Source organism: Caretta caretta, chromosome 3 (genome assembly GCF_965140235.1).
Source record: "Caretta caretta isolate rCarCar2 chromosome 3, rCarCar1.hap1, whole genome shotgun sequence".
Lineage (NCBI taxonomy): Eukaryota > Metazoa > Chordata > Testudines > Cheloniidae > Caretta > Caretta caretta.
In genome coordinates, this window is record NC_134208.1 from 39,857,340 (window position 1) to 39,883,776 (window position 26,437).

A 26,437-nucleotide genomic window follows, 5' to 3' on the forward strand; every position below is an offset into this window, starting at 1 on the left:
TGCAAGGAAGCAGCTGTGTGGAGGTGTGTAGTCAGAGAGTGTTAGCAGCAGACACAGTCAGACAGTGGGGCTTTACTGAGGCTGAAGAGCCTTTTGTATTTCGCATAGGTAAATAAACAAACCAGCAGCAGACTTTGGAATTTGGAAAGACTCACTGGGCACTTATACAGGAAGAGTGCAAGCTGCAGATTCCACAGAGTGGCTTTTTTTCTTTTTTTTCCCCCAGAACCATAAGTGGAATAAGTGTACCTGAAACTGATATGCCAACTGAAATCTCTCATGCCGTAAGAATGCACGCCATCTCGGACTTCCCTTTGACAGTGCGACTCCTCAGCAAGGGGCCAGAATACCTTCGCAGACAGATGGAGGCAGGCACCCCAGGCAGGAAAAGTGCTGTGGAAAGACTGGCAGCTGATAAGGCCAAGTATGTAAAAAGTCAGCATGTAATCAGCACTAAGCAGGAACCCGTCATCGGGCTGAGCTCAGCCTCAGAGAGCAGCAGTGAGAGCTGTTCAGTGGAAAACAAAAAAATCAGCAGGGACGTTGGTGGAGGGAAAGGCACAAAAAACTCGGAGCCAACTAAAGCAATGTATTCCTGCAGTGCTCCCCAGGAACCTGATCCACCCATAGCAAGGCGCAGCAGCTCCAAGAAGCAGGTACGGCCAGACTCCCTAGTGATCTATCGCCAGAAATGTGAGCTTGTGAAAGGTCAAAGCAATGAGAGGTCACGAGGGGGCCTGGTGAGGTGGCTGTTCCAGGGGTCCATGAAGGAGAAGCTGCTGACTTCCCCTGAGATGCCCAACATAACTGGGGAGGGCCTCACACCAGAAAGTGAGGAGACAGTATCCACCAAACACGCCGCCAATGAGCCAAACAGCCGTGTAGCTGAGCACGCTGCTCCTGCAAACACAGACGCACGAGCTGTTCCTGAGCGTGAGTGTGAGGACTCCTCACAGCTGACTGTTGTACCTGATGAGGTCAAGGACATGAGGAGGAAAGGGCTGCATCGTTCCCAGTCTGATATCAGCTCTCGCTATTCCAAGTCTTTCTCTGAGTTTGACACGTTTTTTAAGTACTGCGGCCTCGAACCCGAGGTAGTCGAGGATCTGGGCAGAGAGAACTTCTCTGTGATTTCTGACATCTCCTTCAGGATCCGCAGCATCAGCCTGGCAACATCCGAGAGCGACTTCACAAGGCACAGTGGGGATGATGGGCTGTTGGAGGAAGAACTGACTGAGCAGGTCCCTAGCACCACGTCAGTGATTGAGCGCAACGCTCGGATAATCAAATGGCTGTATACTTGTAAGAAAGCCAAGGAGACTAACAACATGCTACAAGAGCTTGCGTGAAGGCTTCTCCTTTCAGCATGCGTTACAGCCTGGTAAACTCAAGGTGTGTGCAAAGCCCAGCCATGCCCATTTATATTTATCTTTTTATTAAAACACTGTTGATTTATCTGAGTTTGTCTGTTCTATGAATGGCAGGAACAAGCTGCTTTCTGCACATAACGTTGCTATTATTATTATTTATAGAATTACAGTAGCACCTAGGAGCCTAGTTTGGGGGAATGGAGTTCTTGTAAAACAGGAGTCCGGGGTATTACAACAACAACAAAAAAAAGAGAAACCAACTGTAATTTGCAAGCTTGGATCAGATCCCCAAATGAAAGTAAACAGTCAGGGTTTACAAGGAATGTCTGCCCTTTGCAGTCTCCTGCTTTGTAAATGACTTGTTTTCACCAGTTTCTGCTATGTTAAACTCAAGACAAACCCCAGAAAAATTATTCAGCCCTTAATTGTAGCAGGTAAGATCAAACAAACTGAACTGAACCACTCAACGTTTAGGGGTAGTCTATATTTACCGTGTAGTAGTACAATTTCCCCCTCCCTCCCCTTCTGTCTCGCTCTCTTTCTATCCCTCCCACTTTGCCTGCACTTATTATATCCATGCTTTTTCTAGAGATCCCATTCTCACAGAGCTTTCTGCTTTGGCAGTAGGAATTGCCAGCTGATGCCTGGCATTTCACAAGCTCTGCGGGGAAGTGGGACTGCTCTTTCTGCTCAAGTCGATTGTAATCAGTTTGGCTCTTTTGACATTGGAGAACGTTCGTGGCTTTGCCCACATGGTTGTGCTACTGCAATTCAAGCAGCAGATTTTGGGAGTCAGTGATGTGGTTTGTTTGGTGGGCCGGGCCGATATTTAAAAACTACAACAATGAATAAAAATGTGAGAGTCTTGGAAAGCTATTACTTCACGTAGAGAAATGGTCCAAATGCACTCCAGGTGTAAGTGGGCATACTTCCTATTGACTTTTAATAAGAGCTGTACCTATGCCTGGGGTGAGTCTTGTCTATTGGCAAGAACCATTTTCCTAGGAACTTTAGTAGCTATTCATTAATGCAAATTGCCCAAAGTATCCATTATATGAAAATCTTACTGACCCAAGCACATACATCCCTTAGGCCTTGGACCTCTTACACAGTATTATTTTAAATTGTGCTAACTGATCCTTGACACAATGAGCTACATGTGCCCTTTGTGAATTTATCATGTTCATAATCTGTATATTAAGATACTAATTAGCCCTTGGCACAGTTGTTTGAAATGAGTCCATGGCTTATCCAAAAGAACATGGATATTATAATGCCTGAGCCAATTTCCTAGTGGATCAAGAACTGTTACCCAGATTTCTCCTGGTACACCGATTTTATAGTGATATGAATCCACTGTCTTCAAAGAAATTAATCCCACATTACATTATTGTAGGTAGGAAGTGAGTAAGGGCCTGTGACTCCATCCCACGCAGTTGCCTGGGGGCTCAGGGTTATGAAAATGTTGGGATATGCATTAAGCATACTCACTGTATCTCCTGACATGCTAACATGGTGGTGGATTCTAGCTTGGTTGTCTGACAACGTAGGGCAGAAAAGAGTCTGAAAGATGCAGCATACAGTACCTACTAACTTCTGAGCATTCCTAATGAGTAATATACCTTTTAACACCATTGAAATATATTAGGCTAAGAGAGCTTTCTAGAAGGCACAAGATGGAAACTTGATACAGATTCTGTTTAAAAAACAGGACATTTTTTAGAGGTGGATAAAAAAAGTATTCTGGTTCTGCATTTGTTTGAGAAAAACAAAAAATACATTTTCATTTACATTTTTCATAGAAAGAAAAGGAGTACTTGTGGCACCTTAGAGACTAACCAATTTATTTGAGCATAAGCTTTCATGAGCTACAGCTCACTTCATCAGATGCTCATGAAAGCTCATGCTCAAATAAATTGGTTAGTCTCTAAGGTGCCACAAGTACTCCTTTTCTTTCTGCGAATACAGACTAACACGGCTGCTACTCTGAAACCCATTTTTCATAGAATTACTTTTGTCATTGAAATGTTGAAAACTCAAAAATTTTGATTTTTGTCAAAATCATTTCCACAAAATATTTTTCACCAGCTCTAGAGTGTGCCTCCAGAATAGGGACAGTTGTCATGTGTGATGCTGTCAACCCACAGATATGTCACTGGGTGAAAGCTCCATGCCTGAATTCAGTTGCAGAGAAGAGAAGGTTTCTCTGAGCTGAAGAGTTCCCCTCCCTCACTCTCTAGAGCTGATGGGAGAGGGAGCCACATAAAACAGATGGTGGATGTGGGGGTTTGCAAAAGTTTCTGCAGCTGTGAACTTTTCACAATTATGAAGGTGGGGCCTTTGACCACCTCGTGCTACTGGGTGCAGGAGCCTGGAACTGGCTTTATATAAAGCAACTGGCTTTGTATAAAGGGAAACAAGAGACGTCTGGCTGTAGGATCTCTTTGCCACTGCTCTTGGGGCCAGCTGTGAGGTTATTCTCCTACTAGAACTGTGGTAATTCTACAGTTACAGTGTGGGCCATGTGGGCCTTGTCAAATGGAAGAAGGCTGTTGGGCCTCTTATTATTTATTTGTGAAATGCTATCAGTGTGTTCAGCATTGCAGATGACACAGGAGACAGATGATCCCTACCCTAAAGAGCCTACAAACCAGCTAGGCACACATCATAAAAAGATGTCAGGCAAAGGGTGCTGTAATGTATGGAAAGCCGGAAGTACATTCACATGTGCTCCCCACCTTCACAGAAGCTCTGCAACTCCCTGGTGCAGAATCAAGTGTTGCCTTTCTCTCTTTCTGCCCTTTGACCAACCCATCACACAGTCAGCATCTGAGGCCGTAGGTACTTTTGCAGCCAAAGAGACTTTCTTCTTGATTGGACCCTTAATATTTGTCATGTTAATAATCCACAGAGCAGGACTTTAGATAAATTATACTTCTGTTGCATTTTAGAGGGGTATGCAAAGGAAAGACAGAAGCAGGGCCAAAGCTGTGACAGGTTTTTCAAAGACATAGAATTTTTTATGTAAATGAAAGTACTGGGTTCTAAAATGTAGCATAGCAGATTTTAAATGGATTTAAAAAAATAATATTCTGATTTTACAATGGCATACTAATTTATTTTCAAGCTATCCAGGGTCAGCTCTTTAAAGAACCCTGCCCAAACATGTGAGCGCATTTCTGTGCCTACGTTTGTTAACATAATTATCTCAATTGCTTGTGCAGATGGGGTTTTTGCATGCCCAAGTGGACTTTTACGGCCTGATTCTTTTCTCATTTACACCAGTGTAAATCAGTGCTAATTTTATTAAGTTAATAGCATTAAACATGCATAGACCTGATTTGTATAAAAGGAGAATTGGGCAAGTAGCTACCTAAATAGCCATTTGCACATGCAATGGCCCAATTTGCACATATAGGTAGGGTAACGTCACATAAATATAGACCCATACATATGTGCAAATGTTTTCATGCTTCTGTCTTTAAAAATTGTAGCCACAATTTTTCTTATGTTATGATGGGAAATTTACTTTTAAACTTTGTTTCCTTAATATCGTTTGATAGTGGTTTGGGGAAGAGGGAATACATAGGAAGCATACACCAGAAATTTTTAAGTAATATCATTAATAGTAAGGACAAAGAAATTCAGAGTATTGACTGACACCCCATTGTGCCTTTGAATTACAGGTAGTTTTATAACCTATTTCTTCTTATCCATATAGGCACAGGGTTGTGTTTTGTTTTGTTTTTTGAGGACATGGTGGCAAACACATTTAAAATTCCTTAACTGCTTTTTCTATGAGTTTGTGTCACAGTTTTAATGTTGCTTAAACATAGTCGTACATGTCTTTTTGTGTGTTTTCAAAACAGATACATGTATTGGGACAGGACAGGAATTTAGGAGATAGGGCTTTTGTTATTGGCTCTGTCACTGACCTATTGTCTGATCTTGGGCAAGTGGTTTAACCTCTTTGAGCCTGGCTTATGCCCCGGAGAAATAATACTTCCCTACCTCCCCAGGGCATTGTGAGATTTTAATCATGTTTTTAGAGTGGATGGAAGACACACTTGAAATGTTTATTGGTATTGCTTTCTGTTCCAACTAGCAGTTCAGAGGATGCTGAAATATGTGGGTACCACGTGAAAATTCATGGTAACAAATGTCATCTACAGTGTCAAGCCTTTCCATGATTGACCTGAAATAAGATTGGTTGACTGGTCCTCAAGAATACATATAAACCCTTAACACTTTCATTAATATTTAAGAACTTACTCTTTTTTTGGTACTAATGTTTCTGTACAAAAGAAACGCTTAGCAGAATGATCTTCTGTATTAATCTAAACCACAAAATCTCCACTTATAACTCATCACGTGTTTACATAATTGGTTAATCAGAAGACGAGCCAGCAGGGAGACAAATTAACCACTCACATGCTAAGCCTTCAGCCTAGGCCCTTTGAAGCAATGCAGGGAACTTCCTGAAGTGAAGCAATGCATTCTGGCTTTCTGCAAATATTGGATGTGATCCACAAAGCATACAGAGACATTCATTACTAGCATTACTGATCCCTTGAATTTTACAAAGGCAAAACTAATCCGCATGGGAATGAGTATGACTGGGACACGAGTACTCTAACTCTCTTGGCAATAATATGCAGAGAAGTATAGTACAAACCTAGAATTGGTAACAAATTACTTGAGTAGAAGAGTGTGTGAGTGAATATACAACTCAGGTCATATAATTTGCTTATTTTTAGACAGGGGGTAGAAAGAGATTTTAACTGCTGAGCCTGAGATCTGCTCAGTCACATGTCACTTAATTGTATTTAATTACCCAATGAATGTGTCAAATAAACAGTTCAAAACTGATGCTATTTACAGCCCCTGGTTTAACAGAGTAGGAGAAGGACCTGCATGAACTTGGGTATCTATTGGTTAAAAACTAAATTCATAGGCTAGATATGGCTGTTCTAACTCTAACAACCTAGGGACTGTGTGGCTGAAAGTAGCTTTTCCCTCAGCTGCTTTCGCAGAAAGGATGCCATCTTGAGTTTAATTTGGAATGATATTCAGAGGGGCACACTACATTATGTTGTCCATCCCAGGCAAATATTTTGGTACACTCTGTTTTTGCAGTTTGTACCGTAAACCTGACTTTAAATATATAGGGACAGATTCTCAGCTGGTGTAAATCAGTAATGGAGCTATGCTGATTTCCACCAGCGGAGGAGCTGGTCCACAATTAATGAAAAATCAAGGAAAATCCAACAATGCTGATTTTAGGCCATTACTTTTAACAGACCCAGTAACCGTTATAAAACTCACCTACAAATATCAATGTACAGTGCCCAGCACAAAGAGGATTTGGGCCTTTTGGAGCTACCTTCATATAAATATTTAATAATAAATAAGGCTGAATTAAAGTAGTTATCACCAGACAATTGGTGGTGTTGACTCTGGGTCTGAGACTTGTGTTTCCTACAAACCCACAAGCTAGCTTCTTGTCAATGCTAGAGTTTATCCTGACCACAGGCCATCATGTTTGTTGCAAAAAATGCAGTGCTCACAGGGTATTTTTACACTGCAGTTAAACACCCGCAGCTGACTTGGACTCATGGTGTCAGGCTGCGGGGCTGTAAAATTGTGGGAGGAGACATTCGGGCTTCAAGTGCACCCCAGATTCTGGGAACCTGAGTGGGGAGCATCACACCACACAGAGATCAGACAGATAAGCTGAAAATAGAAGCTAGCCCTTCAGCTCCCTTTGGCCTTTGTGTAGACAAAGTGCTCAGCATTTATCAGCTGTGGGAACAGGGAGGCTAATGGACTAGACCCAGGAAACCTGCCCCAGGGAAACTAGGTGCTTTCTTTGCCTTTCAACAGACATATTCCTTAAAGCCCCTGGCATGGCCTGGTGTATTGAAATTGTTGCACCATATTTTAAAAAAGAGAAAAACCAACAAAACCCTCTGTGCATGTTTCCTAGACTCTAATGTTCATTCTGAGTAGAACAGCTTTTTTAAACTGCAGGTTTTTACTGAGTCAGACGCTCCTATTAATATTTTATGTTCCTAGCTTAATTTTTCATGAATTCTGTTATGATTGGTAAAACACTGCATAAATAAAACTGCTGCTGGAGACATGAAGTGAACTAACACATTTGTTTGAGCAAGATGATAATTAAGAAGCCATGTTATCTATAGTTAGCCTCAAAATAACCCAAAGGTAATTGACTAGATTTTGCCTAGATAAGCAGCATTATAAAGTTACAAAGTCTTAAAGGCCAAATTCACCAATGACATTAGGAGGAGCACAACTCTATGGGCTTTCAGGGAGTTTTGCTCCTCATTGCTTTAATGATGGTTATGGCTTTAAAAAAAGGGTGAACTGAACATCCTCCTCTCTGATTGTAATCAAGATTACACAGTTCATATCAGTCCTCAGCTTCAAAAGCATTTTTTAAAAAAAAGAATGCTCCTTTTTAGGGTGGGTTTCTCAGGAAAGGAATTGATTATGTTGGTAGTAGTTGTAAGCAGTTGGAATGAAGTGTTAAAGCTTACCTTGTACCAGTATGATGCATTAAGTGTTTTAAATAGCACTTTTTTCTTTCCTTAGACTGAAAACATTCCCTGAGATGGCGGCTGACTAAACAGGACACAGACAGATAGACCCACAGCAAACTCTTCTATCATCTGGCTTATGATAAATCTGTGCAAGTTTATCAACTTCCTGTTGCCCTCCCACCCGTCTGCAGGCTCACTCTTTGTCACAGGCATATGTGTGTACAGAAGTACAACAGCAAGAGGGAAGTTACAAACTGAGACGGAGGGAAATTAAAGCTTCTGGAAGAGCAGGGGCAGGTTTACGTGCTAAAATATCTGGTAATATCCAGAAAGAGGTCAGTGCACCAGGATGTCATCCTAAATGTGAAGGAAGGTTGGTGTGGCATGTCTGGCTCTGACTGATGGCAAATCCATCAGCAAGACCCGGGGAGGAGAAAGCGGGAGCAAAGTGGCAATGACCTCTGGGTCAGGTATTTCTTTGCAGGGAGGCTCCACCTACACTTTCAAAGAAAGTGTGTTAACAGGACTTTAAACATGGCTCACGCTGACATGAATTCAGCACACTCTGCCTGGCTGGTGACAGTGGACCAAACATGACAGTTTTATAAACAGTATTTAAAGCCAGCTGTACACTAGCTTCCTTCTGAGGCCTTGTCTAGATTGAGATTTAAGGCAAACTAGAGAACATGTTCTCCAACTAGACCAGGCTGATCAGCGAGTGGGAATGGATGGCTAAAATCATGTTTCACATATGGTCTTGGGCATACTCCCAAAGCCTAGCTATGACACAGGGAAACTCAACGCACGTTCCATATTAGACAGGACTCTTCTTTGTTATAACAGTGCTCCAGCATGATAACATGTGCAGTCTAGGTAGGCCCTTAGGCTCTTCTTATACTACATCTCAGACCCTGCCAGCACATGGTTGTCTATAGTCTAACACATTTATTTTTGTACTGAGGATGGGCAACATGTTTATTGACTCATGTTAGGGAATAGTGTCACAGCATATGTAATGTTACGGCTGATTAGCATGAATCTATAATAGCATTGTCCTATCTGCATTGTAAACAAGAAGGCATGTTAGGACACAACCGCAACATACCAGACAAACGTGCTGAGATTATTCGACTTGTAGTATAGACAGCACCATGTCAACATAATTGTTATAACGACTACACCTACTTTGCACTGACCAACAAACTTTATTTGAACTGTGTTTAAACACTGTTTAAAAATAATTTGTGTCACTCAGTTTGATTGTAGATGTAGATGTGAGTTTATGGCCCTTGGCTATGCCTCAGATCCTTAGCTCAGTCAGTCATTAGTTATCAGAAAATGCCCTTCCCTGAGTTATTTATTCCTGATACCATAAATCACAAAGCAGGGTGGGGGGAAAATGAAGTAGGGACCAGATTCTGATTTTAGTTATAGCAGTGTCAATCTGGAATAATTGAACTGATAAAAAAGAGATCAGAATCTGGCCCTATATTTCAGTGTGCTGAAAGGTTAAAAGTTGAACCACAGGTTACCATGGCTATAGTATTCTGTTTACAGCACTGGACTGTCAGACCTGTACTGTAACAAGTACAGGAAAATGAGATTCCATTCTCAACATTCCATTAGGGTTATACGCGGTAAGCAGTCAATCAGCCCCTTTCAACGATTAGCTGCCATGCCCGCACCGAACAAAGTGAACCAGACGCAGGCATAGAGGAGAAGATGGAATGAACACCTAATCAGCACTTTTAACATCTTATAAAAGACTTAGTCTTGTAACATAACTATGAGAGAGGGAGGAGAAGGACTGAGTGATGGCATTTTTATAGAGCATTCATTCTAACCATAAGAATCAAATATTTCCGATTTTAATTTATTCAACCATTGTGAGCCAAAATACTGCACTTTAAGTGCTATTTAATAGTTTTTAGTTGACTTTAAGTTAACAATAGACTTATGAGTCAGGCTAACCTTATTTAATTAAGAAAAACGTATTTGTCACTATTTCTCACCCCCAGGTTGAGAATGCAGGGCATTTGTCTATATTGGTTTAGTGTTAATTCACATACACATATCTTAAATTGTCTATATATATAAAAATAACATTTCCAAATAAAGTATTTATTGAATCTGCTCTACACAGGGGAAACTGAAATGATTGTATTAGTGAGACACAGAGTTTAAGGTCAGAAGAGACCACCAGATCATCAGCTCTGACCACTTTTTTATCACAAGCCACCAACACCACCCAGCACCCACACACCAAACCCAACAACCAAAATTTGACCAAAATATTACAGGTCACAGGAGAATAGACTATTATGTGCCACAGGCAGAGAATAGGAAGGACCAAGTAGCACCAGTGAGCTACTGTATACTTAGAGATTAGCACCTTCAAAACAAATAATCTAAGTTTCGGTTTTGATTCACGATAGACTACACCGTCAATGCTAATATGGTTAGAGTTATCCACTGATGTGCAGTTGTTTAAAGGGAGATTGTAAAGATTGATAAGTCAGCAATGTGACCCACTGTATTCTTATGCTCACTTTGCAAATTACTGTACATGGAATTATGTATATGTTTTATCAAAAGCTATTGAATGCTTTTTCTTGGAAATACGAATGAACCACTGTAGACGGCTCAGAGCTCATGAGAAATCCCGCAGCTACAAACCAGTGCACCAACACAATGGAAGGGGGGCCGGGTTTTTAGAAAGGTTTCTGGTTTCCCTTTCAAGTTTCCATTGGGTCTGTATCAGAGATGGTAGTGAGATAAATTGGCCATGGACTTTAAATAACAGGAAGAGATATGTAAAGGACTTAGATGGGATTCTCAAAAGCATAGAGAATCAGTTGATTCTGTCCCGATTGAAGTCAGTGGGAGTTTTACCATAGATGTCAGTGGGATCAGTTATGCCAGGATTGTGCATTTTTGAAAATCCCACCTTTGGCCTTTATGAGCTGCTTAATGGAGCTGTGCTGACCTTTCACACCAACACTAGAGCAAATGCACCTGGCTTTGTTCAACTTTGGATGTGTTGAACCTCAGAGAAGATTTGCCCAAGACCTTTCCTTACACCTAATAAGCTATGAATTCCCCTTACCTATAAGTGTCCTCTGAGTAGATCTACCCTTTTCCACCTTACCAGGAAAGAGGACAGCTGACAGTCCCTTTATCCCTACATCTCTTGGGAGAGGACATCTTACCACGCTCATCCTGAACAGTGGGAATTAGCACATTCTGCTCAGGTTCCATTGCTGCTGTTACTTATAAAGCCTTTTACCTCATTCTGATGCTGACCTGCCCCATGATGATAGGGAACCCAATGGCTACTCTTGGCCATTGACTCTCCTTATCCTTTGACTCTCCTTATCCTTCAACAAAAACCCTTAAAATAAGGAAGGGATGCACTGGGAAACTCATCTATTTCATTACGAAACTGGTGTGTTTTGTAAGGGGTTGCTCAAGTTTTGTTTAGCGCTTTTGGGTAAAATCCCAGCCCCACTGAAGTCAATTGGAGTTTTGCCATTGTCATCAGTGGGGCCAGGACTTACCCTTTATTTTCATGCAAACATAAAACTAGGATTGCTGGGAGAAGATCACAAATTAACCCACTTGTTTTTGTTTGACTGGAACCATGCAAACAAAGAAAGCCACATTGGATGCAACCCTATTGCACAGCTTAATTTTAACGGTCCAGTGCTCTTCATAACCAGTTTTTTAAAGCTAATATTATCACTGTGAAAAGGGACAGTGTCCATAGTTTTAATTTAACAGGAAAAAAGGTACAAAGTCTGCTTTTATGGCGAGAGCCTGGTGTTTACAATTAAGACATCAGGTGTAAACTATGATCCCTTCAGTATATTGTACATAGCCATGTACAGGAATCTGTGTAACAAGAAGAAAAGGAGTACTTGTGGCACCTGAGAGACTAACAAATTTATTTAAGCATAAGCTTTCGTGAGCTACAGCTCACTTCTTGTTAGTCCCTAAGGTGCCACAAGTACTCCTTTTCTTTTTGCGAATACAGACTAACACGGCTGCTACTCTGAAACTTGTGTAACAAGAGTGCAGATTGTTGTATATATATACACATTTTTAAAATGGATATAAATCTTCATGCTTCAGGGCATAAATCAACCACTAATTGATGGGGACTAAGAAGAAACTGCCTCCTATAAGCATGTTATTCCATCATTGTCTGTTATGGGGTTTCTTGCACCTTCATCTGGTCCCGGTCTGACCTAGTATGGAATTTCCTAGGTTCCTACGTTTATATTCTTATAAAAAAAAAATCTGTATTTTATTTCATTGCATACAAATTAAAAAAAAAACCACAACTGAAAGTTTGTAATTTGTTCTTGGTAGCTTGTAGTTTTATTTTGTTTGTTGTTTACATTACTGTTACTATAGTTTTTTTAAAACTCAGACTCCTTGTCACATGTTTAATTGCTCTGGGACAGCAGCTTCTTGTGGTGGTGAGCAAAGCTTTGGTTTGAAGAAACATTCAAAGGTGCAGATGATTCTCTGAAACATATCCCAATCTCTGCGTAAAGAACCAGGCAGGCAATCTCTTAAGAAGATCTCTCTCATAAAATGGATAGTGGGTTCTGGTATCAGTAAATTTGATATCTACAAAGCTAATCTTTCTCATAATAATTTTGTATTCCCATTTTAGGTCATGGTTCAAGTGGCGTAACATTTATTTTTAAAAGCAAACAAAACTTTTTCAAACTAATTAGGGTTGCCAACTTTCTGACCGAACAAAACCAAACACCCTTGCCCCACCCCTTCTCTGAGGCCCCGCTCCACTCACTCCATCTTACCCCCTCCCTCTGTTGTGTGCTCTCCCCCACCCTCACTCACTCAGTCATTTTCATAGAGCTGGGGAGGGTCCTTTTTCGACCGGGTGTTCAGTTGAAAACTGGACATCTGGCAACCCTAATTTTCGGTATTACCTACATTTGGTTTTGTTCAATCTCAAAAACTAGGATGTGCCTCAGGCAATATTGTACAGCCATTACCCTCACACCCAACTGGCCAGAACAGCTGGGTATTTGGGTCCATCAGGAAAAGCTCTATCTGAGGAACCTTACTGAGATAATTTTGTTTAATGGATTGAAAGAGACAAACTAGATTAATAAATGTGTGTTTTGTGGGAAGAAGTGAAATAATGGTTTTTAAAGTGAGTTTTTGCTGAAACTAATACATACTCATCCTAGGGTCTCAACATCATTTGCCCTTCAAACTACTAGACAAACACCTGTCAGGGGTGACCTCTCAAGGTCCCTTCCAGTCCTACAAGTCTATGATTCTATAATCTAATCTTCTTAGACCGGGCCTACCCTTGTGACAGGGTGTAGTGTATGTGTGGCTACATGCAACAGTGGAAGGCTCCTGCAAGGGGAGGAGCAGGAAGTTGCCTGGGCCTTTCCCTGCCTTCCCTGCTACCTGAGCCTTTCTCTGCAGCTGGAGTCTTTCACCGAGGCAGGGAAAGACTCCAGCAGCAGGGAAGCAGCAGTAGTTTCTACACTAGCAACAGCAGTGTAGACATGGGAGGCACTGTTTGGGCATATACAGAGCCGTGTAAGATATGTACTCTAGGGTTCAGACATTTAGGGCACTCTGTTCAACTCACCAAAGCAGTGCCTCAGTCTGCACTGCTACTTATACCCCTGCTAGCTCAGTCTACACACCACCACAAGTGTAGACCTACTTATGTAAAAGTAGTCTCACTGACAAGAGCTTGAACACAAGTCAGAGTTCACTGCTATGCAGCCAGTAGGATTAAGGTCTTTAGCACAAAACGGAAAGCAATTTTGAGATCATTGAAATGCAACCCCTCTCACAAATCCTAATTAATTGGTGTTTGTGCAAGGTACTAAGCAAAGGCTGGGCAGAGGAAGGAATTCATGCTTTTAACTTACGGGTGGGACAAGCCGCCTTAGCAGTCTGCAGCTGGTATTCTAGTCTCAGGGCTGAAACAGCAGTCGCTGTACTTCCTGAGGTCCCAGTCCAGCAAAGCAGTTAAGTACATCTTTATTATATTAGAACTCAGCCCTGCAGTCCTTTTCCTCCTAAGTAGGCCTTCCTCATGCAAGCCTGTGAACTCAGCTGGACCACTCTCACAAATAAGGATTTGCAGGCTCAGGTTCACAGATTGCCCAGTGTGGATAAACAGTCCTTTTAAATTTCACAAATTACTCATCAAGATGCTCTTCTTTCTGCTCATCTGTGAACAGCTTACAAAGCACAGCTGTTGAAAAGAGAGCCTGTGGTGATTTTACAGCTGAGAACAAGACCCTTTGCTGCAGCTTTACACAGACAGGTGTCTACTGAACATTAGAGTGTATAAGATCTTGAAGGGCTTTTCACAAAGCATTCTCTGAAGCTCTGTGCAGTTGCCACTGACAGACGCCCTAGCACATAAGTGACTTACACAACCTGCAAAGACAAGCCTCCTAACACAGTTTCTCTCTTTTTAAAAAAATGGTGCAATAAGATACATTATGTCCCCCTCCTTACTTTAGTATCTGAGCACATTCTTTAATACAGTTATCCTCACAACCACCGCTCCCTGCCCATAAGGTAGGGAATTGCTATTGTTCCCATTTTACAGATGGGAACTGAGGCACAGAGATTAAGTGGCTTGCTCAAGGTCATACAGGAAGTCTGTGGCACAGCATGGATTTGGATGCAGGGCCCCCAAGTCCTAGACGAGTGCTGCAACCACTGGACCATCCTTCTTCTTAGTTTCATTAAAGCTTATCCTTGAAAGAAAATGAAGATATTTTTAAATTACAGGGTTAAAAAGCCTGACTACTTCAAACTAATTTTCCAACCCCCAAAAAGTAGATTTGAAAAAGCTCACCCTCCTGGAGGTTCACCTACCCTTGGTTCAGGGATCTCAAACTCAAATCACCATGAGGGCCACATGAGGACTAGTACATTGGCCTGAGGGCCCCATCACTGACACCTTTTCATACAAAGATACAACCCCCCCCAGCCCCACCCCCACTCCACCCCTTCCACGAGGCCCTGCCCCCGCCCCAGCTCTTCCCACCCCTTCCCTGCCCTCATTCCAATCCCTTCCCCAAAGTCCCCGCCTCAACTCCGCCCCCTCCCTGCCCCCTATTCCAACCCCTTCCCCAAATCCCAGCCCCGCCCCACCACTTCTCCGCCTCCTCCCCTGAGCGCACCACATCCCTGCTCCTCCCCCCTCCCTCCTGGAAAGTCCTAAGTGCTGGGAGATAAGCGGAGGAGTGGGGATGCAGCATGCTTGGGGGACAGAGGCGGGGGGTCAGGGGAGCTTGGCTGCCGGTGGAGTCGGCGGGCCGCAGCAGATAACGCACATAAATGGCCTCGTGTTTGAGACCCCTGCCTTAGTTCATACCATCTCCTACACACTACACACAATTAGGCAGTGGTGCTTTTCAGGCAGCTCTGGCAGATGAGCAAAGTCACAACTTCTGTTTCTCTTTGGTCACTCTATTGTGCTTTTCCCCACTGTTGCATGCAGAGGAAATATTATTCAATTGTTACCAATTTTTTTTATTAAAGATCTCAGTTAGGAAACAAGACTTCTTTTCAATCACATACAACAAACTGGGTCATGAACACTGTGTATGCATTACATGCATGGGCCCAAATGGTTACAAGTTGGGTTACAAGTCTGCACCCAAAGTTAAGGCCACACATTTGCATGTGCAAGATTTTACATGCAAAACACTATTGGCCAGAGCCTCAACTGGTATAAATTAACAGAACTCTACTGAAGTTAATGGAACTTCTCTGTCATACACCAACTGAGGATCAGATACTCAGTACATATGTGAAACTGGGGATTGTTATGTGTAAATAACTTTGTTCACACATAGCAATGATTTATGTGCATGCATTAGGACTTTTGTGTGTGCCACTCATAGATACTGTCTTTTATACATTTGGGTGATGTTTAAGTTAAGCATATAATCACACCATTGATTAGCTCTGATATTGGACTCTGCTGCACGTGCTTTCATTTGCTATTTACTACCTAACATATTGTGGGCCAAGTTAATTGACTTCATTGGGGTTTTGCCCATTTACACCTGCCAAAATTTTGCCACATATAGCTTAAAAATAAACAAGAAAAAAGACAAAAGGCAACAGCATCACCAACACCAAAATGAGTTTCAGTGATTGTCCCCTAGGGATGTCCCTATCCCCATCCAGTAGTTCAGCAAGAAAGGACATGAAAACTTGTAAAACTAGCTTGGATAATTTGAGAAGTATTAGGTTGTTTTAGCGAGGAGTGTGATTAAGAGAGCTAAGAGTCCTGTGTGGATTAAGGAAAATGCTTCAAAAATCAACCACCTTTCAGGAGCATCACCTGTAGCGAAAAGATGGGCATAGTAATTACTGACACTAAACCACTAAAACATCTGATTGTTTGTCACATAACTGTGATGACTGTAAATCAGTGCTGAACAGATCTTCCTCCATTAACGAGCTAAACTGTAGAAACAAATGCAAGGATATTGATAGGGCTTACCTGGTATTGCTAATTTCTTCCTGTTAACGTATCCTCTTTGATTACTTTTTCACTGAAAATCTAGGTCATTGAAAGTCTAACCAGTTCCCCTTCACTGTTCCAGAGTTATCTGTGAGCTTTAATTGCTCAGCTTATGCTGGCCTTGACAGTCCCATTTTGTGTTTACATTTCAAGCTAATTCATCCAGACAATGAATACACAACCTGAGGTACTATCATAAGGTAAATGTTGCATGTTATTTTCTTATGAATGACATTTTCCAGAGAGACAAAAAATCCTCCTTCCCTGCCTTAACTCTAGACCAGTGGTGGGCAACCTGCGGCCCACAGGCCGCATGCAGCATGTCAGGGCGGGCCGTCAGACAGTTTGTTGACATTTGCACGGCTGCCCTCAGCTCCCAGTGGCTGCAGTTCACCGTTAACGGCCAATGAGAGCTGCGGGAAGCAGCGTGGGATGCAGGGACATGCTGGCCGCCGCTTACCGCAGCTTCCATTGACCAGGAACTGCAAACCGCTGCCACTGGGAGCTGTGAGCAGCTGTGAAAATGTGAACAAACTGTCTGGCGGCCCGCCAGCAGATTACCCTGACAGGCTGCATGCGGCCCATGGGCCGCAGGTTGCCCACCACTGCTGTAGACACTGCCATAACTATATGAAAACAAAACAAGCAAAGAGCCCAGGATCTGCAAGTTGCATAGTTAATCAGAATGGTATTGCATGAACGTTTACTATTTTAGCCCTTTTCCTGCCACATCCCCTCCCTTTGTTTAATGTCATCCCTTGTTAGGTTATAGCTAGCCTAGATAGTAAGTTCCCTGTGGCTGGGGTTGTCACTTTACATATCTGGAAAGGCCATGGGCACCTTGGGAGCTAAATAAATAATAAATCATAAAAATCTTTTAAAGATGAAATATATTCCAAAGCATTTAAGAAGGTTGCAGCACAGAAGTGTAAGAGTGAATGACTGGCCAGTGAAAATAATAACGTGTCACCTGGGTACTAAAATACAAGCCTTGCACAAGTGTTAGCATGGACGGGGGAAAAGGTCCTGGGGTATTGCGGATCAGGTCCAATGTATCATAGTTTTTCATAAATTTGTTGGAAGTGAATAGCCTGCCCCTCTTATTCCTTGGTGACTGACCCCTGCTCAGCAACCAGCTTCTTCAGCAAAGTAAGGCCTCTTGTGCTCAGAGTCATATTCAAAGTCAGCACTTCTCACTGCCAGAGTATAAACATGAAGGAAACAATAATGCAGCCCAGTGTGTCCCACTGCAAATGCAAAATAAGGTAATTTTCTCCATCCAATAGTTCTCAGAAAGGTGGGGTTGTCAGTCAACAGCTCTCCCATGAAGCAGTAATGCTTCTTAGCCAACGAGGGGTCAACTCCACCTGACTTTTTAAGTCTTCCTATTCTTCTCCATTTGTATCCAGGGAACATTTGTTCTCTCTCCTTTCAAGCTCTCAGAACAAGCATATGCCCCGAACACTCTGCTTATAATCCAGTTAGGATCAGAGTGGGGAAATCATCCCTGTCACACCCCTTCCCATTCCCTCATGGCAAGGTTCCACTGTAGTCTCTGCAGTGGGAGCAGGCACCGATTCTCTCTTCCCTGCTTTGGGAGAGGGTTTCCACCTGACCCCTGCCAAACGCTGCTGGGGTCTCATAATTACAAAGAGTTGCAATTTTCACTGAAGTCAATAGGAATTTCACCCACTGATGCCAGCGCTGGATTTGGCTTTCTCACACCAGAAAGATACTTGTGATTTCTGAGATTTTATATATAATTTCCAAAGAAGAAAAGTGATTTGGGGGATTAAAATTCTTGTCTTTTCCATAATAAGTTGCTAAAATCAGCCTGTCAAAATTCAGGCTGCCCTGTAGCATGACACACTCATCTGTTATCTTGTGCTGCTTTCAGAATATTGTGGAAGCCAGCAGATGGATGGGCTGGTCAGAATGTTCCTTGTTTTCGACTTGATGCCAAGTTCCACAAGCACGTCATATGCAACAGGCGGGTTTTTTTTCATAATCGCTTTGTTTAAAGCTTTACAATCATGCTTCTATTTGTTACACAAAAGACAATATCGGGTCCTCAATCTGCATTTGTAACCCACTTTAATCCCAAATGTTTACAATACAAATCAAAGTGTATCATCATGTGGCGAGACTCTTGGATTACTTGGGAGTGGCCAGAGTTGCTCATGCCTAAGCCAATTCAAAGAACTGCCATTATTATAGCCCCAAAATTAATTGGGATAGTGCACGAGTGCATGATGTATAGGAAAACCTGGCTACGAAGCTGGCAGATTGCCTTATAGAAAAGTCCAATAGAGTTTAATAGGGAATTGTATTTCTCCTATGGAATTCACAGAAACATAAAGGAACAGGATCATCTCTATTGAATTCTATAGGTTTTTACACTAATTGCCATAGAACTCTAATTAATTTCCATAGAATTTTAACCTTTCTTTCTTTCTTTCTTTCTTTCTTTCTTTCTTTCTTTCTTTCTTTCTTTCTTAGAATCATAGAAGATTAGGGTTGTAAGAGACCTCAGGAGGTCATCCAGTCCAACACCCTTCTCAAAGCAGGACCAACACCAACTAAATCATCCCAGCCAGGGCTTTGTCAAGGCGGGCCTTAAAAACCTATAAGAATGGAGATTCCACCACCTCCCTAGTGAAATAGTGTTTCCTAATATCCAACCTAGACCTCCCACACTGCAACTTGAGACCATTGCTATTTGTTCTGTCATCTGCCACCACTGAGAACAGCCTCACTCCATCCTCTTTGGAACCCGCCTTTAGGTAGTTGAAGGCTGCTATCAAATCCCCCCTCACTCTTCTCTTCTGTAGACTAAACAAGACCAGTTCCCTCAGCCTCTCCTCATGTGCCCCAAGTCATGTCCCCCAGCTCCCTAATCATTTTTTCCCCTCTGCTAGACTCTCTCCAATTTGTCCACATCCTTTCTGTAGTGGGGGGCCCAAAACTGGATGCAATATTCCAGATGTGGCCTCACCAGTGCCGAATAGAGGGGAATAATCACTTCTCTCGATCTGCTGGCAATGCTCCTACTAATGCAGCCCAGTATGCCATTAGCCTTCTTGGCAACAAGGGCACACTCCTGATTCATATCCAGCTTCTCATCCCCTATAATCCCCAGGTCCTTTTCTGTAGAACTGCTGCTTAGCCAGTTGGTCCCCAGGCTGTAGCAGTGCATGGGATTCTTTCATCCTAAGTGCAGGACTCTGCACTTGTCCTTGTTGAACCTCATCAGATTTCTTTTGGCCCAATCCTCCAATTTGTCTAGGTCACTCTGGACCCTATCCCTACCCTCCAGTGTATCTACCTCTCCCCCAGCTTAGTGTCATCTGCGAACTTGCTGAGGGTGCAATCCATCCCGTCATCCATACCATTAATAAAGATGTTGAACAAAACCGGCCCCAGGACTGACCCCTGGGATACTCCACTTGATACTGGCTGCCAGCTAGACATCGAGCCCTTGATTATTACCCATTGAGCCCAACAATCTAGCCAGTCTTTCTTTCTTTCTTTCTTCATATAAAATATAAAACATAAATCCTGTGCTCTAAACACCTATTCCATAGATTTAAATAGAACAAATAGTGCAACCCAGCTGCCTGTGAACAGAGCTATCCCTTGGGTAGGACGAATCAGGGTGACTGCTCCAGGACCCGCACTGTGGGGGGCCCCGCAGGCCAGTGCAATTGGCCGGCGTGGTCGATCCTGGAAGAGACGAACCCATTACTTCCACCCCAGACCTCACACCTCCCTAGGGATGGCTCTGCCTGTGAATATAATCTTCCCAACCCTGAGCCTACTTCCTCCTTAATAGGCTATAAAAAGAAAGGCGTAGTAGCCTACCCAGAATCAATCTGGCAGGATCTGGGGGAGCAAGTTGCAAAAGTATGGTCACCTCCCACAGCATAAAGAAAGCCCCACTTAGGGTTTGTATGCACACAGTTATACCGGTTTAACTAAGGGTCTGAATTTAAACCAGTTTAGTTAAACCAGTGCAAACCCCCATGTGTATGCTCTGACTGCAGCTGAAGAGTGGGTTATTTTGGTTTTGCTCAGTCAGTTGGCAGGGTTAAGCTGAAGAAAAATAAAGCACTTTTAAACTGAAATAAGAGTGTCTACTCAAGGGTTTGCACCTGTTTAACTCAAATGGCACAAGCTTGTTTGTAGATAAGGACTTAGAGCTACGCTTCTTTCCTTTCACCATGCCCCCTACCCTAACAGAAAGAAAGGGTGGTTTGTAGGAGCTGCTGTGACAGAACCACTTGCTCATCCCCTTACGCTGGCATTATTCTCCTACAGCAGCTTTAGGGTCAGTTTGTGCCTTGCCCTATTCTTTAATAAAAAACACATGTGCCACTAAGTAAGTTAAAAGGAGAAAACAGTGGTGGAGCTACAACTGGGATTCCTTTTTGTGCAAGTGAACACTCTGTTGTTTCAAATAGCCCTGTGTTTACCCTTGTGTACAGACTGAAAAAAAATATATCTAACTAGGTGGGCAACTTAAATTTGCTTATTTAACCCTCCCCCTCACTTAAAGTCACACTTGGATCCCTGTGTGTGTGTCCCTCACTGCTTTGACTGAGAGCCCCACCTATGCATCTGTTGACAAAATCTCACCTTTGATCTTTCCAAGAGTTTTTCTGGATATTGGCTAATGTATGGAGGAGCTCTAGCTGCAAATTTCTGATCCAGATCTAAACCATCCAAACTCAGGAAAGTGCAGATCTCAGATTTTGGCACCACAGAGGAAGAGCCTGTCATAAAGGTTGGATTTTGATTCAAGTCAAGACTTCACACAAGTTCAGGGTCTTCCCATACAGAGCTTTAGGATAGGCCATGTCCAGTTTTTGAGGGTTTTGTTGTCAGAAAATGAGTCTTGTGTAGATAGTGAGTTCTTTGGGGGCAGGGACTGCCTTTTTGTTCTATGTTTGTGCAGCAGCTAGCACAACGGGGTCCTGGTCTATTACTGGGGTTCCTAGGTGCTACCAAACTACAAATTTAATATTTTATTTATTTAGTTATAAAGACTGAGATAGGTTCCCAAATTGTTTACTTTTGGAAGCAAGTTCAACAGCCATTCCAAAATTCCAGGGTTTGTTCTGAATAACATAGAGGACACAGTTGAAGACAGAGAATTTCTGAACAATAATGACCATGTTTAAATTAGTTATCCTTGAGCTATGACTAACAGTGACAGCATCTAGGGGACAAATAAAGACACTGAATTTCAAGAGGATGTAAACCAGACAGTTTTGAATGAAATCAAATGAGACAATGCAATGGAAAGAAAGATGACAGAGTGGAAATAGAAAGTGTTCAAAGATAAATGAGTGTATCCCATGGGTAAGGTGTGCCAAAAGGAGAGAAAACAAAGCCAATGTAGATTAACAAGGAAGTCACAAATGTAATCAAAAGTTCAAGAAGGATGCATTAGAACCCAAAACAGGGGACAGAGATGAAATAGAGAGCTTGCAGACTGTGAAAAAAACTATGTGTGTAAACATGATGATAAGATTTTCAACTGTGTGGAAGATATAAGAAAAATTCATCAGGGATAAACTGAGAGGTCACCTGGACTGCTAGGGCCTCATTAGAGACAGTCAGCATGGATTTACTATGCTTTACAAATTTGACAAGTTTTTGAAATAAAACAGAGTTTTTGGGGAAATTAGGAATGTAATCACAGAGACTGGAAATTGAGTTTATATTATGTAATGCTTTTCATGTGCAAGCTCTCTCAAAGTGCTCTACCGAGTAATGATAAAGGAAATACTTTTGGAGTATAAGACTGGGACTTTTCAGCTTGAAAAAGAGATGACTAAGGGGATATATGATAGGTGTATATAAAATCCTGACTGGTGTGGAGAAAATAAATAAGGAAGTGTTATTTATCCTTCTCTTAACACAAGAACTACGGGTCACCAAATGAAATTAACAGTCAGCAGGTTTAAAACAAACAAAAGGAAGTATTTCTTTGCACAAGGCATAGTAAACCTGTGGAACTCTTTGCCAGAGGATGTTGTGAAAGCAAAGACTATAACAGGGTTCAAAAAAGAGCTAGATAAGTTCATGGAGGATAGGTCCATCAATGGCTATTAGCCGGGATGGGCAGGGATGCAAAACCATGCTCTGAAGTGTCCCTAGCCTCTTTGCCAGAAGCTGGAAATGGGCAACAGGGAATGGATCACTTGATGATCACTTGTTCTGTTCTTTTCCTCTGGGGCACCTGGCATTGGCCACTGTCAGAAGACAGGATACTGGGGTAGACAGACTATTGGTCTGACCTAGTATGGCCTTTGTTATGTTCTTATATTAAGGGAGCTGTGTGTGAAGACAAAAGGAGCGGTACTAAGACATTTCCCAATGTCTCATACATAGCTTTGGGGTAAAATTTTCAAAAGTGCCTATGTGACTTAGGAGCCTGAACTCCATTTTCAAAAACAAGTTAGGGCCAGGTTTACAAAGGCATTTAGACACCTAAAGATGCAGATAGGTACCTAGTGGGATTTTCAAAAGCACCTACATGAGTTAGGCACTTAACTCCCAATGACTTTCAATGTGCCTTTGCTCAGGCCCTTATTGAGGTGAAGTATTTTGGCCAGGATATCTACTGTTTCTGAACGGTCTCAGCTAAAGAGCTAGCTGAGATGAGTAGAAGAAGCTTCAGCTGGGTGTGAAATATGGCAGCTCTGTATGAAGTATGACAGCTCTAAAGTGCACATACACCTGAAAGAGCACTGTAATATCAGCATTGTCGAGGGTTTGAGGACAGGTGGGATTAGGGTGACCAGACAGCAAGTGTGAAAAATCGGGACATGGGGTAGCGGGTAATAGGATCCTATATAAGAAAAAGACCCAAAAATTGGGACTGTCCCTATAAAATCGGAACATCTGGTCACCCTAGGTGGGATTGGAACCCTCAGACATGTGGGGCAGACGGGGCTTAAAAAATGTGCAGTGACAGTGATACACAAATGTGCAGTGACAGTTATAAAATGTGCATTGACTTTTAGGAATACACATGTTGGTAAAAATAAACAGACCTATGGAATATTAATCTAACTCTGGAGATTCCAGCTGCCCAGAAAAGCTCTTCATTGTCTGATATGTGCATTGACTTTTTTGAGGTTATGTTAAACTCTGGACCCATTGTTCAGTGCAGTATTAACTGAGACATACTGACACTTATTATATCTCTTTGACAGCAAGAGAGAAGATTATGGTGCATCACAGAGGACACAATCTGGCCAGAAAACCCTGCCCATAGATGACAATGAGGACATGAGGCAATTGAATTACAGCTCCCATGAAACGCTTCCAAATCTTTTGTTTGTTTGTTTGTTTTGTTTTGTTTTGTTTGTTTTCACCTGACAGTTTCCATTGAACATTTTTTGGTTTAATATTTTGGTGAAAAAATAAAATTTTTGTTAAAAAAGTTTCAACAAAAATAAATTTGTTTGTATCAAAATTTGCAGCAGAAAACCCCCTTAGTTTTCATATTAACTTAAAAGTCAGATGGTGACTGCATATGTGAATGTACAACTACTGTGGCTGTTAATATATAACTAAACGGAAAACACTTTGGAACACGAATCTGGGTTTGTTTGAGGCTGATCCGTCTCTCCTGCGGTTGGCAACAGCAAAGCAAGGTCTTGATGTTTGTACGTGCAGTGGTAACTCATGTTAAATACACAGTTATCAGCAAACAGTGAGGTAGAGGGAAGGTGAATTAGCTGTAGTTATTTCTGTTCCCAACAGATTTAATGTATAGCAATTGCTGCACTTATATAGTAATTTGCCATTCAAGGATCTCAAAACACCTTGCAAATATTAATGGATTAAACCTCACCACAGCCTTCTGAGGTAAGTAAACATTACTATCCTTATTTTCCAGAAGGGGAAACTCAGGCAAAGAGAGATTTGTTTTAATTATTTTTCATATAGCCAGTTTAAAAAGAAGATATCACATATTAATACATCAGGGGAAAACAAACTATTAGCTGAGATACCTCAGCGATTGGGATAGATAGATAGATAGATAGATAGATAGATAGATAGATAGATAGATAGATAGATAGATAGATAGATAGATATTCATTCAGAATTTTGTTAAATAAAGAAAGGCTGGATTGAAGAACAAATGCCACTATAAATAATGGAACCAAGTGCATAAAAACAGTTTAAAAAGGGAAGTATGAGTATGACCCCTAGGTAGCTTAAATTATGCTATATATCAGGTCATAAGGATAAGCCTTGATGGTAAAAGATGTCTTTTGCTGACATTTCCGAAATTCCTCCCCATATTACAATTACAAAAAGGATTAATAATCCATTCATTCTTTGCTCTTAAATTGCAGAGTTAATTCTCTCTCTCTGACGCACACACACAGACCCAACAATTCTAGACACTCACTGTGCAGTGCAACATTACCAACATTATGTAGCACTCTGTGAAATATGCTGGGGACTCCTGGAAATCATACACTGTACTCGCGTCCTCCCATAAAGGGGCACAGATCACAACTGTTTGCAGACGGAATCTGTATTGTTGATTCCCAGTCCTCAAGGTACAAGCAGATCCTGTCTGCTGTAGTTCCAAAAGTAAAGTATTAATAGAATCATAGAATCACAGGACTGGAAGGGACCTCGAGAGGTCATCTAGTCCAGTCCCTGCACTCATGGCAGGACTAAGTATTTTCTAGCCCATCCCTGACACTGTCTAACTTGCTCTTAAAAATCTCCAGTAATGGCGATTCCACAACCTGCCTGAGCAATTTATTCCGGTGCTTAGCAGCACCAAAGAGACACATGCCAATTTCCTCAGCCATTCAGTTATTTGTTTAGCCCAGATGTGAGCAATTTCCCCTCAGAGCTCCTTGGTGACATTCATGAGTGGATTTCACGAGCAAGGTAAACTGCCATAGTTGCACAGGCCTGTCACACTATCATGGGTTTTCCCCGCATTAACATTTTCTAACTAGCAATTAAAATGAATATTGCAAATACAGCCAGTTTTGGAGCTCTTAGGTATCTAATGAGTTCATTAATCACTGGGATCTGTGTAGTCACTTCGATGTAGGTGTTTACATAACAGCAATACCAAAACGTACTGATGTGGATGACATTCAGAAATACATGTTCCTAATTAGGCAGCAAGCCAAGAGAAAGGGTGGCTTGATACACTCTTTAATGGTGGATGTATTCATCTTAATTAAAAATGATCACAGGGCCAATAAATAAGCCATTCATCTTGGCTCCATTCTGCGTGGCCTCTTTTCCTGTTCCAATGTTACTCTCGCTGGTGAATGCAGTGTTTTGGTAGCCATGTTTGTCCCCGCTGCACAAGTCACCATCTGATGAAAACTTGTGTTTTTCAGAGAAGTATGACTGGCCTTGCCTTTCTAATATCCTCTGGTCTACACGGCTACAACACTGCAAACAACTATGGAAGATATTGAATGTTGCCATCTGAAATGGAAACTCCACAACATGAAAGAAAAGGAAGCAAAACTTAACAGCAGCTTCTACTTCCTGAGGAAATACAAGAAACAAAACATACATCACCCCCGAGGACTCACCATCTCAGAAGTTGGTCCAGTAAAAAATATTACCTCACCCACCTTGTCTGTCTTGCTGGTGGACATAGGAAGCAGACACCACAGGGCCATCCAACTATGACTGTCCGCATGTGCATTGTCCATTCTTAGCTTATTTTCACTGTTCATGAATATCATGCAAAAATTAACAGGAAGGTTTCTCAACTACTCAGACTTTCTGTCACTCTAACTTGTTGGTGAGCCACCCTAGTCTGTGATGGTGAATAGCATGGAGACATCCTGCCACAGGTAGACAGCAATTTTGTACTGATAATTCTTTAAATTTCACAAATTAATATAATATTATTAATAAATAATATATTGGGCCTCTTT

General features: G+C 41.9%; 1 protein-coding gene across 1 annotated transcript; it reads left to right on the plus strand.

Moving 5' to 3' along the window:
• Window positions 1–26,437, plus strand: FAM110C (family with sequence similarity 110 member C). The gene is made up of 4 exons (XM_075126448.1): window positions 1–1,392; window positions 7,986–8,268; window positions 23,714–24,371; window positions 25,886–26,437. Exon 1 carries the CDS (start codon window positions 261–263, stop codon window positions 1,347–1,349), a length of 1,089 nt encoding a protein of 362 aa, XP_074982549.1. The 5' UTR covers window positions 1–260; the 3' UTR covers window positions 1,350–1,392; window positions 7,986–8,268; window positions 23,714–24,371; window positions 25,886–26,437.